A 12,981-nucleotide genomic window follows, 5' to 3' on the forward strand; every position below is an offset into this window, starting at 1 on the left:
ACTGCACTGTCGGAGGGGCAGTACTGAGGGAGCGCTGCACTGTCGGAGGGGCAGTCCTGAGGGAGTGCTGCACCATCGGAGGGGCAGTATTGAGGGCGCTCTGCACTGTCAGAAGGGCAGTACTGAGGGAGCGCTGCACTGTCGGAGGGGCAGTACTGAGAGAGTGCTGCACTGTCAGAGGGGCAATACTGAGGGAGTGCCCCACTTTCGGAGGGGCAGTACTGAGGGAGCGCTGCACTGTCAGAGGGGCAATACTGAGGGAGTGCTGCACTGGCAGAGGGGCAATACTGAGGGAGTGCTGCACTGTCGGAGGGGCAGTGCTGAGGGAGCGCTGCACTGTCAGAGGGGCAGTACTGAGGGAGTGCTGCACTGTTGGAGGGGCAGTACTGAGTGAGTGCTGCACTGTCGGAGGGTCACTACTGAGGGAGCACTGCACTGTCAGCTGGGCAGTACTGAGGGAGCGCCACACTGTCGGAGGGGCAGTACTGAGGGAGTGCTGCACCATCGGAGGGGCAGTACTGAGGGCGCTCTGCACTGTCGGAGGGGCAGTACTGAGGGAGCGCTGCACTGTCGGAGGGGCAGTACTGAGAGAGTGCTGCACTGTCAGAGGGGCAATACTGAGGGAGCTCTGCACCGTCAGAGGGGCAATACCGAGGGCGTGCTGCACTGGCAGAGGGGCAATACTGAGGGAGTGCTGCACTGTCGGAGGGGCAGTACTGAGGGAGCGCTGCACCATCGGAGGGGCAGTACTGAGGGAGTGCCGCACTGTCGGAGGGACATCACTGAGGGAGTGCTGCACTGTCGGAGGGGCAGTACTGAGGGAGTGCTGCACCATCGGAGGGGCAGTACTGAGGGAGCACTGCACTGTCGGAGGGGCATTACTGAGGGAGTGCTGCACTGTCGGAGGGGCAGTACTAAGGGAGCGCTGCACTGTCGGAGGAGCAGTACTGAGGGAGCGCCGCACTGTCGGAGGAGCATTACTGAGGAAGCGCTGCACCGTCGGAGGAGCATTACTGAGGGAGAGCTGCACTGTCGGAGGAGCATTACTGAGGAAGCGCTGCACCGTCGGAGGAGCATTACTGAGGGAGAGCTGCACTGTCGGAGGGGCAGTACTGAGAGAGTGCCGCACTGACGGAGGGGCAGTACTGAGGGAGCGCTGCACCATTGGAGGGGAAGTACTGAGGGAGCGCCGCACTGTCGGAGGGGCAGTACTGAGGGAGCGCCGCACGGTTGGAGGGGCAGTACTGAGGGAGCGCTGCACTGTCCGAGGGGCAGTGCTGAGGGAGTGCTGCACTGTCGGAGGGGCAGTACTGAGGGTGTGCTGCACTGTTGGAGCGGCAGTACTGAGGGAGCGCTGCACTGTCTGAGGGGCAGTACTGAGAGAGTGCTGCACTGTCAGAGGGGCAATACTGAGGGAGTGCTGCACTGTCGGAGGGGCAGTACTGAGGGAGCTCTGCAGTGTCAGAGGGGCAGTACTGAGGGAGTGCTGCACTGGCAGAAGGGCAATACTATGGGAGTGCTGCACTGTCGGAGGGGCAGTACTGAAGGAGCACTGCACTGTCGGAGGGGCAGTACTGAGGGAGCGCTGCACTGTCGGAGGGGCAGTACTGAGGGAGTGCTGCACCATCGGAGGGGCAGTATTGAGGGCGCTCTGCACTGTCAGAAGGGCAGTACTGAGGGAGCGCTGCACTGTCGGAGGGGCAGTACTGAGAGAGTGCTGCACTGTCAGAGGGGCAATACTGAGGGAGTGCCCCACTTTCGGAGGGGCAGTACTGAGGGAGCGCTGCACTGTCAGAGGGGCAATACTGAGGGAGTGCTGCACTGGCAGAGGGGCAATACTGAGGGAGTGCTGCACTGTCGGAGGGGCAGTGCTGAGGGAGCGCTGCACTGTCAGAGGGGCAGTACTGAGGGAGTGCTGCACTGTTGGAGGGGCAGTACTGAGTGAGTGCTGCACTGTCGGAGGGTCACTACTGAGGGAGCACTGCACTGTCAGCTGGGCAGTACTGAGGGAGCGCCACGCTGTCGGAGGGGCAGTACTGAGGGAGTGCTGCACCATCGGAGGGGCAGTACTGAGGGCGCTCTGCACTGTCGGAGGGGCAGTACTGAGGGAGTGCTGCACTGTCGGAGGGGCAGTACTGAGAGAGTGCTGCACTGTCAGAGGGGCAATACTGAGGGAGCGCTGCACCGTCAGAGGGGCAATACCGAGGGCGTGCTGCACTGGCAGAGGGGCAATACTGAGGGAGTGCTGCACTGTCGGAGGGGCAGTACTGAGGGAGCGCTGCACCACCGGAGGGGCAGTACTGAGGGAGTGCCGCACTGTCGGAGGGACATCACTGAGGGAGTGCTGCACTGTCGGAGGGGCAGTACTGAGGGAGTGCTGCACCATCGGAGGGGCAGTACTGAGGGGGCACTGCACTGTCGGAGGGGCATTACTGAGGGAGTGCTGCACTGTCGGAGGGGCAGTACTAAGGGAGCGCTGCACTGTCGGAGGAGCAGTACTGAGGGAGCGCCGCACTGTCGGAGGAGCATTACTGAGGAAGCGCTGCACCGTCGGAGGAGCATTACTGAGGGAGAGCTGCACTGTCGGAGGGGCAGTACTGAGAGAGTGCCGCACTGACGGAGGGGCAGTACTGAGGGAGCGCTGCACCATTGGACGGGAAGTACTGAGGGAGCGCCGCACTGTCGGAGGGGCAGTACTGAGGGAGCGCCGCACTGTTGGAGGGGCAGTACTGAGGCAGTGCTGCACCATCGGAGTGGCAGTACTGGGGGAGTTCTGCACTGTTGGAGGGGTATGACTGAGGGAGCGCTGCGCTGTCCGAGGGGCAGTGCTGAGGGAGTGCTGCACTGTCGGAGGGGCAGTACTGAGGGTGTGCTGCACTGTTGGAGCGGCAGTAATGAGGGAGCGCTGCACTGTCTGAGGGGCAGTGCTGAGGGAGCGCTGCACTGTCAGAGGGGCAGTACTGAGGGAGCGCCGCACTGTCGGAGGGGCAGTACTGAGGGAGCACTGCACTGTCGGAGGGGCAGTACTGAGGGAGCACCGCACTGTTGGAGGGGTAGTACTGAGGGAGTGCTGCACTGTCGGAGGGGCAGTACTGAGGGAGCTCTGCAGTGTCAGAGGGGCAATACTGAGGGAGTGCTGCACTGGCAGAAGGGCAATACTATGGGAGTGCTGCACTGTCGGAGGGGCAGTACTGAAGGAGCACTGCACTGTCGGAGGGGCATTACTGAGGGAGCGCTGCACTGTCGGAGGGGCAGTACTGAGGGAGTGCTGCACCATCGGAGAGGCAGTATTGAGGGCGCTCTGCACTGTCAGAGGGGCAGTACTGAGGGAGCGCTGCACTGTCGGAGGGGCAGTACTGAGAGAGTGCTGCACTGTCAGAGGGGCAATACTGAGGGAGTGCCGCACTTTCGGAGGGGCAGTACTGAGGGAGCGCTGCACTGTCAGAGGGGCAATACTGAGGGAGTGCTGCACTGGCAGAGGGGCAATACTGAGGGAGTGCTGCACTGTCGGAGGGGCAGTGCTGAGGGAGCGCTGCACTGTCAGAGGGGCAGTACTGAGGGAGCGCTGCACTGTTGGAGGGGCAGTACTGAGTGAGTGCTGCACTGTCGGAGGGTCACTACTGAGGGAGCACTGCACTGTCAGCTGGGCAGTACTGAGGGAGCGCCGCGCTGTCGGAGGGGCAGTACTGAGGGAGTGCTGCACCATCGGAGGGGCAGTACTGAGGGCGCTCTGCACTGTCGGAGGGGCAGTACTGAGGGAGCGCTGCACTCTCGGAGGGGCAGTACTGAGAGAGTGCTGCACTGTCAGAGGGGCAATACTGTGGGAGCTCTGCACTGTCAGAGGGGCAATACCGAGGGAGTGCTGCACTGGCAGAGGGGCAATACTGAGGGAGTGCTGCACTGTCGGAGGGGCAGTACTGAGGGAGCTCTGCAGTGTCAGAGGGGCAATACTGAGGGAGTGCTGCACTGGCAGAAGGGCAATACTATGGGAGTGCTGCACTGTCGGAGGGGCAGTACTGAAGGAGCACTGCACTGTCGGAGGGGCAGTACTGAAGGAGCGCTGCACTGTCGGAGGGGCAGTACTGAGAGAGTGCTGCACTGTCAGAGGGGCAATACTGAGGGAGTGCCCCACTTTCGGAGGGGCAGTACTGAGGGAGCGCTGCACTGTCAGAGGGGCAATACTGAGGGAGTGCTGCACTGGCAGAGGGGCAATACTGAGGGAGTGCTGCACTGTCGGAGGGGCAGTGCTGAGGGAGCGCTGCACTGTCAGAGGGGCAGTACTGAGGGAGTGCTGCACTGTTGGAGGGGCAGTACTGAGTGAGTGCTGCACTGTCGGAGGGTCACTACTGAGGGAGCACTGCACTGTCAGCTGGGCAGTACTGAGGGAGCGCCACACTGTCGGAGGGGCAGTACTGAGGGAATGCTGCACCATCGGAGGGGCAGTACTGAGGGCGCTCTGCACTGTCGGAGGGGCAGTACTGAGGGAGCGCTGCACTGTCGGAGGGGCAGTACTGAGAGAGTGCTGCACTGTCAGAGGGGCAATACTGAGGGAGCTCTGCACCGTCAGAGGGGCAATACCGAGGGCGTGCTGCACTGGCAGAGGGGCAATACTGAGGGAGTGCTGCACTGTCGGAGGGGCAGTACTGAGGGAGCGCTGCACCATCGGAGGGGCAGTACTGAGGGAGTGCCGCACTGTCGGAGGGACATCACTGAGGGAGTGCTGCACTGTCGGAGGGGCAGTACTGAGGGAGTGCTGCACCATCGGAGGGGCAGTACTGAGGGAGCACTGCACTGTCGGAGGGGCATTACTGAGGGAGTGCTGCACTGTCGGAGGGGCAGTACTAAGGGAGCGCTGCACTGTCGGAGGAGCAGTACTGAGGGAGCGCCGCACTGTCGGAGGAGCATTACTGAGGAAGCGCTGCACCGTCGGAGGAGCATTACTGAGGGAGAGCTGCACTGTCGGAGGAGCATTACTGAGGAAGCGCTGCACCGTCGGAGGAGCATTACTGAGGGAGAGCTGCACTGTCGGAGGGGCAGTACTGAGAGAGTGCCGCACTGACGGAGGGGCAGTACTGAGGGAGCGCTGCACCATTGGAGGGGAAGTACTGAGGGAGCGCCGCACTGTCGGAGGGGCAGTACTGAGGGAGCGCCGCACGGTTGGAGGGGCAGTACTGAGGGAGCGCTGCACTGTCCGAGGGGCAGTGCTGAGGGAGTGCTGCACTGTCGGAGGGGCAGTACTGAGGGTGTGCTGCACTGTTGGAGCGGCAGTACTGAGGGAGCGCTGCACTGTCTGAGGGGCAGTACTGAGAGAGTGCTGCACTGTCAGAGGGGCAATACTGAGGGAGTGCTGCACTGTCGGAGGGGCAGTACTGAGGGAGCTCTGCAGTGTCAGAGGGGCAATACTGAGGGAGTGCTGCACTGGCAGAAGGGCAATACTATGGGAGTGCTGCACTGTCGGAGGGGCAGTACTGAAGGAGCACTGCACTGTCGGAGGGGCAGTACTGAGGGAGTGCTGCACCATCGGAGGGGCAGTATTGAGGGCGCTCTGCACTGTCAGAAGGGCAGTACTGAGGGAGCGCTGCACTGTCGGAGGGGCAGTACTGAGAGAGTGCTGCACTGTCAGAGGGGCAATACTGAGGGAGTGCCCCACTTTCGGAGGGGCAGTACTGAGGGAGCGCTGCACTGTCAGAGGGGCAATACTGAGGGAGTGCTGCACTGGCAGAGGGGCAATACTGAGGGAGTGCTGCACTGTCGGAGGGGCAGTGCTGAGGGAGCGCTGCACTGTCAGAGGGGCAGTACTGAGGGAGTGCTGCACTGTTGGAGGGGCAGTACTGAGTGAGTGCTGCACTGTCGGAGGGTCACTACTGAGGGAGCACTGCACTGTCAGCTGGGCAGTACTGAGGGAGCGCCACGCTGTCGGAGGGGCAGTACTGAGGGAGTGCTGCACCATCGGAGGGGCAGTACTGAGGGCGCTCTGCACTGTCGGAGGGGCAGTACTGAGGGAGTGCTGCACTGTCGGAGGGGCAGTAATGAGAGAGTGCTGCACTGTCAGAGGGGCAATACTGAGGGAGCTCTGCACCGTCAGAGGGGCAATACCGAGGGCGTGCTGCACTGGCAGAGGGGCAATACTGAGGGAGTGCTGCACTGTCGGAGGGGCAGTACTGAGGGAGCGCTGCACCATCGGAGGGGCAGTACTGAGGGAGTGCCGCACTGTCGGAGGGACATCACTGAGGGAGTGCTGCACTGTCGGAGGGGCAGTACTGAGGGAGTGCTGCACCATCGGAGGGGCAGTACTGAGGGGGCACTGCACTGTCGGAGGGGCATTACTGAGGGAGTGCTGCACTGTCGGAGGGGCAGTACTAAGGGAGCGCTGCACTGTCGGAGGAGCAGTACTGAGGGAGCGCCGCACTGTCGGAGGAGCATTACTGAGGAAGCGCTGCACCGTCGGAGGAGCATTACTGAGGGAGAGCTGCACTGTCAGAGGGGCAGTACTGAGAGAGTGCCGCACTGACGGAGGGGCAGTACTGAGGGAGCGCTGCACCATTGGACGGGAAGTACTGAGGGAGCGCCGCACTGTCGGAGGGGCAGTACTGAGGGAGCGCCGCACTGTTGGAGGGGCAGTACTGAGGCAGTGCTGCACCATCGGAGTGGCAGTACTGGGGGAGTTCTGCACTGTTGGAGGGGTATGACTGAGGGAGCGCTGCGCTGTCCGAGGGGCAGTGCTGAGGGAGTGCTGCACTGTCGGAGGGGCAGTACTGAGGGTGTGCTGCACTGTTGGAGCGGCAGTAATGAGGGAGCGCTGCACTGTCTGAGGGGCAGTGCTGAGGGAGCGCTGCACTGTCAGAGGGGCAGTACTGAGGGAGCGCCGCACTGTCGGAGGGGCAGTACTGAGGGAGCACTGCACTGTCGGAGGGGCAGTACTGAGGGAGCACCGCACTGTTGGAGGGGTAGTACTGAGGGAGTGCTGCACTGTCGGAGGGGCAGTACTGAGGGAGCTCTGCAGTGTCAGAGGGGCAATACTGAGGGAGTGCTGCACTGGCAGAAGGGCAATACTATGGGAGTGCTGCACTGTCGGAGGGGCAGTACTGAAGGAGCACTGCACTGTCGGAGGGGCATTACTGAGGGAGCGCTGCACTGTCGGAGGGGCAGTACTGAGGGAGTGCTGCACCATCGGAGAGGCAGTATTGAGGGCGCTCTGCACTGTCAGAGGGGCAGTACTGAGGGAGCGCTGCACTGTCGGAGGGGCAGTACTGAGAGAGTGCTGCACTGTCAGAGGGGCAATACTGAGGGAGTGCCGCACTTTCGGAGGGGCAGTACTGAGGGAGCGCTGCACTGTCAGAGGGGCAATACTGAGGGAGTGCTGCACTGGCAGAGGGGCAATACTGAGGGAGTGCTGCACTGTCGGAGGGGCAGTGCTGAGGGAGCGCTGCACTGTCAGAGGGGCAGTACTGAGGGAGCGCTGCACTGTTGGAGGGGCAGTACTGAGTGAGTGCTGCACTGTCGGAGGGTCACTACTGAGGGAGCACTGCACTGTCAGCTGGGCAGTACTGAGGGAGCGCCGCGCTGTCGGAGGGGCAGTACTGAGGGAGTGCTGCACCATCGGAGGGGCAGTACTGAGGGCGCTCTGCACTGTCGGAGGGGCAGTACTGAGGGAGCGCTGCACTCTCGGAGGGGCAGTACTGAGAGAGTGCTGCACTGTCAGAGGGGCAATACTGTGGGAGCTCTGCACTGTCAGAGGGGCAATACCGAGGGAGTGCTGCACTGGCAGAGGGGCAATACTGAGGGAGTGCTGCACTGTCGGAGGGGCAGTACTGAGGGAGCGCTGCACTGTCGGAGGAGCATTACTGAGGGAGTGCTGCACTGTCGGAGGGGCAGTACTGAGGGAGCGCCGCACTGTCGGAGGTGCATTACTGAGGGAGTGCTGCACTGTCGGAGGGGCAGTACTGAGAGAGTGCCGCACTGACGGAGGGGCAGCACTGAGGGAGTGCCGCACTGTCGGAGGGGCAGTACTGAGGGAGCACTGCACTGTCGGAGGGGCATTACTGAGGGAGTGCTGCACTGTCGGAGGGGCAGTACTGAGGGAGCGCTGCACTGTCGGAGGAGCATTACTGAGGGAGTGCTGCACTGTCGGAGGGGCAGTACTGAGAGAGTGCCGCACTGACGGAGGGGCAGCACTGAGGGAACGCTGCACCATTGGAGGGGCAGTACTGAGGGAGCACCGCACTGTCGGAGGGGCAGTACTGAGGGAGCGCTGCACTGTCAGTGGGGCAATCCTGAGGGAGTGCTGCACTGTCGGAGGGGCAATACTGAGGGAGTGCTGCACTGTCGGAGCTGCCGTCTTTTGGATGAGACGTTAAACCGAGGCTCCGTCTGCTCTAAGGTGGATGTAAAAGATCGCATGGCACTAATTCGGAGAAGAGCAGGGGGAGTTCTCCCCAGTGCCCTGGGCCAATATTTTTCCCTCAATCAGCATCACTGAAAACAGATTATCTGGTTATTATCACGTAGTTATTTGTGGGAGCTTGATGTGCAGAAATTGACTGCCGTGTTTCCTACATTGCAACAGTGACCACACTTCAAAGTACTTCATTGTGAAATGGAAACTCAAAAATTTCAAAAATATTTCTTTGTATCGTCCAAACAACTTTGCCTGCTGAAATTAAGTATAATCATAGGTCGGGCTACTGATAGATGGCTTTAACATGCAGACAATCCAATCAGAGGTGCCTGTATCACTGACACACTCGAATGGAATCTATTCTTCCTTTATCTGATAGCACCATGGGAGTACCTTCACCACACGGGCTGCAGCTCACCACCGCCTTCTCGAGGGCAACTGGGTATGGGCAATAAATGCTGGCCTTACTGGCGACGCCCACGTCTCATGAACGAATAAAAAAAAAAGCTGTGGCTCAGTGGGCAGCCCTCTCTCTCTCACCTCGGAGTCAGAAGGTCGGGGGTTCAAGTCCCACTCCAGAGACTTTGAGAACAAAAATCCAGGCTGAGACTCCCGGTGCAGTGCTGATCAAACATCAAACCTGAGCCCTGCTCGTTCTGGCGGATGTTAAAGATCACACAGCAGCACCGCAAGAAGAGATCATGACCAAAATAAAATCATTGATGCCTGTGGGATCTTGCTGTGTGCAAAAAATGATTCTCACAATTGGCCAGATAACAAGATTCACTGCTCGTTAATAGTAAGTGGTTGCATGTGAAGTGTGTTGAGATGCTTCTGAGAGATGTGTTAAGGGACCAATTTTCTTCGTAAACAAATATTATCTTAGTCAGAGTGAAGTTGGCAAGTTTGGATCCTTGATACAAACTAGTCAACTTAAACTGCACTTGTCAAAATACTGACAACAGCAACAACAGAAATAAAATATAACTTAATGTAGAAGTGCGTCATATAATTATAAATCACTAAACAACAACTTGCATTTATATAGCACCTTTAACATAGTAAAACATCCCAAGACGCTTCACAGGAGCGATTATCAAACATAATTTGACACCGAGCCACATAAGGAGATATTAGGACAGGTGACCAAAAGCTCAGTCAAAGAGGTCGGTTTTAAGGAGTGTCTTAAAGGAGGAGAGAGAGGCGGAGAGGTTTAGGGAGGGAATTCCAGAGCTTAGGACCCAGGCAGCTGAAGGCACGGCCACCAATGGCGGAGCGATTAAAATCGGGGATGTACAAGAGGGCAGCATAAAGAGTGAAAATGATGAGCAATTTAATAATGTTTCCATTCTTACTAGTCTGGATTTTCTTCCTCCATTTCTCCTGCCTGTTGCTTGCTGGAGTGTTGAAGCTGTGAGCTCGTCTTAGAGCTGAGGGTCGGAGACATAAAAGAGAAAACACAAAAACTGAGTTAAAGAGACCTTTATTGTGGAAGAGTCAATGAAAAATGATTAAAATAACTTCTATGCAGAGTCAAACTTCCACAGCATCACTTATAGTGGAGTCATCGACTCATAGAAAGTTACAGCACGGAAGGAGGTCATTCCGGCCCATCGTGTCCGCGCCGGCCAACAAAGAGCTATCCAGCCTAATCCCACTTCCCAGCTCTTGGTCCGTAGCCCTGCAGGTTACAGCATCCCAAGTGCACATCCAAGTACTTTTTAAATGCGATGAGGGTTTCTGCCTCTACCACCCTTTCAGGCAGTGAGTTCCAGACCCCCACCACCCTTTGGGTGAAGAAATTTCCCCTCAAATCCTCTCTAAACCTTCCACCAGTTACTTTAAATCTGTGCCCCCTGCTTTTTGACCCCTCTGCTAAGGAAAATAGGTCCTTTCTATCCACTTTATCTAGGCCCCTCATAATTTTATACACCTCAATAAGGTCTCCCCTCAGCCTCCTCTGTTCCAAGGAAAACAGGCCCAGCCTATCCAGTCTTTCCTCATAGCTAAGATTCTCTACTCCCGGCAACATCCTTGTAAATCTCCTCTGTACCCTCTCTAGTGCAATCACATCTTTCCTGTAATGTGGTGACCAGAACTGCACGCAGTACTCTAGCTGAGGCCTAACTAGTGTTTTATACAGTTGAAGCATAACCTCCTGCTCTTGTATTCTATGCCATGGCTAATAAAGGCAAGCATTCCATATGCCTTCTTAACCGCCTTATCTACCTGGCCTGCTACCTTCAGGGATCTGTGGACCTGCACTCCAAGGTCCCTTTGTTCCTCTACACTATTCAGTCAGGACCAAGTGGTGTCTTTGGGTGGAGTGGGTTTAGTGGGTGAGGGATAATTGGACCAGGGGGCACAGATATCATCAGCCCCCAAATTTGAAGTCGTATGGCCTTTCCTTATTTTTATATTGCATTGTAAATTTGTATGTCAACATTTATAATGTATAAACTTGTCACGCTGTAATTACAGCCTCCCGCCAGTGGAGGCGCTGCCAGATTCCTAATGTAAATAGAATGACAGGAAGAGCGCACAGATGTAATCATTTTAATATATTATAGATGATAGATAGCAGTGTGGGGAACAGCAGTACCGGTTTCCTACATTACAGCAGTGACTACAAATCAAAAATACTTCATTGGCTGCAAAATGCTTTGGGACATCCTGAGGTCATGAAAGGCGCGATAGAAATGCAAGTCTTTCTTTCTTTTCTTTTAGATACAGAGAAACTATTTCCTCTGGTGAGGGAGTCTAGAACAAGGTGACATAATCTTAAAATTAGAGCCAGGCCGTTCAGGGGTGAAATCAGAAAGCACAAAGGGTAGTGGAAATCTGGAACTCTCTCCCCCAAAAGGCTGTGAATGTTGGGGGTCAATTGAAATTTTTCAAGAGTGAGATGGATAGATTTTTGTTGGCTAAGGGTATCGAGGGATACGGAGCAAAGGTGGGTAAATGGAGTTGAGGTACAGATCAGTCGTGAACTAAAGGAATGGCAGAACAGGCTGGAGGGGCTGAATGGCCTCCTCCTAACATAGAAACATAGAAACATAGAAGATAGGAGCAGGAGTAGGCCATTCGGCCCTTCAAGCCTGCTCCGCCATTCAATGAGATCATGGCTGATCATCCAAATTCAGTACCCTGTCCCTGCCTTCTCCCCATACCCCTTGATCCCTTTAGCCTCAAGAAATATATCCAACTCTTTCTTGAATATATTTAGTGAACTGGCCTCCACCGCCCTCTGTGGCAGAGAATTCCACAGGTTCACCACTCTCTGGGTGAAGAAATTCCTCCTCATTTCTGTCCTAAATGGCTTACCCCTTATCCTTTGACTATGACCCCTGGTTCTGGACTCCCTGGCCATCAGAAACATCCTTTCTGCATCTAGTCTGTCCAGACCTGACAGAATTTTATAGGTTTCGATGAGATCCCCTCTCAATCTTCTAAACTCCAGTGAGTATAAGCCCAATCGACACAATCTCTCCTCGTACGTCATTCCTGCCATCCCAGGTATCAGCCTGGTGAATCTTCGCTGCACTCCCTCCATGGCAAGAACGTCCTTCCTCAGGTAAGGTGACCAAAACTGCACAACAATACTCAAGGTGTGGTCTCACCAAGGCCCTGTACAACTGCAGCAAGACATCCTTGTTCTTGTACTCGAACCCTCTTGCTACGAAGGCCAACATACCATTTGCCTTCTTAACCGCCTGCTGCACCTGCATGCTTACCTTCAGCGACTGGTGCACAATAACACCCAGGTCACTTTGCACTTCTCCTTCTCCCAATCTATTGCCATTCAAATAATAATCTGCCTTCCTGTTTTTGCCACCAAAGTGGATAACCTCACATTTATCCACATTATACTGCATTTGCCATGTTTCTGCCCAATCACCCAACCTGTCCAAATCGTACTGGAGTTTAACGACACCCTCCTCATAGCTTACCCTCCCACCCAGCTTTGTGCCGTCTGCAAATTTGGAGATATTACATCCAATTCACGTGTCCAGATCATTAATATATATTGTGAACAGCTGGGGTCCTAGGACCGATCCTTGTGGTACCCCACTAGTCACTGCCTGCCACTCGGAAAACGACCTGTTTATTCCAACTCTTTGCTTTCTGTCCACCAACCAGTTCTCTATCCAAGTCAATACCTTGCCCCCAATCCCATGTGCCTTAATTTTGCACGCTAATCTCTTATGTGGGACCTTATCGAAAGCCTTCTGAAAGTCCAAATACACCACATCCACTGGTTCTCCCTTATCTATTTTACCAGTTACATCCTCAAAAAATTCCAGTAGATTAGTCAAGCATGATTTACCTTTTGTAAATCCATGTTGACTTTGTCCGATCCTGTCACTGCTTTCCAAGTGCTCTGCTATTACATCTTTTATAATAGACTCTAGCATTTTCCCCACTACTGATGTCAGGCTTACCGGTCTATAATTCCCCACTTTTTCTCTACCACCTTTTTTGAATAGTGGGGTAACATTAGCTACCCTCCAATCCATGGGTACTGTTCCAGAGTCTATCGAGTTCTGGAAGATGACCAGCAATGCATCTACTATCTCTAGGGC

The 12,981-nt window shown here is 56.2% G+C and overlaps 1 protein-coding gene across 1 annotated transcript in view; it reads right to left on the reverse strand.

Annotated features, from left to right (window-relative positions):
- The window catches only part of LOC147107190 (F-actin-monooxygenase mical2-like), a 413,970-nt gene that overhangs the window by 85,992 nt on the left and 314,997 nt on the right, over positions 1-12,981 (reverse strand). Inside the window, exon 27 of the mRNA XM_086008370.1 lies at positions 9,754-9,828. Within this exon, the coding sequence (XP_085864496.1) occupies positions 9,754-9,828 (75 nt within the window). The remainder of the gene's footprint in view (positions 1-9,753; positions 9,829-12,981) is intronic.

This window comes from Somniosus microcephalus, chromosome 15, assembly GCF_052327205.1.
Source record: "Somniosus microcephalus isolate GS21.2 chromosome 15, FLI_Smic_1.0, whole genome shotgun sequence".
NCBI classification, from domain to species: domain Eukaryota; kingdom Metazoa; phylum Chordata; class Chondrichthyes; order Squaliformes; family Somniosidae; genus Somniosus; species Somniosus microcephalus.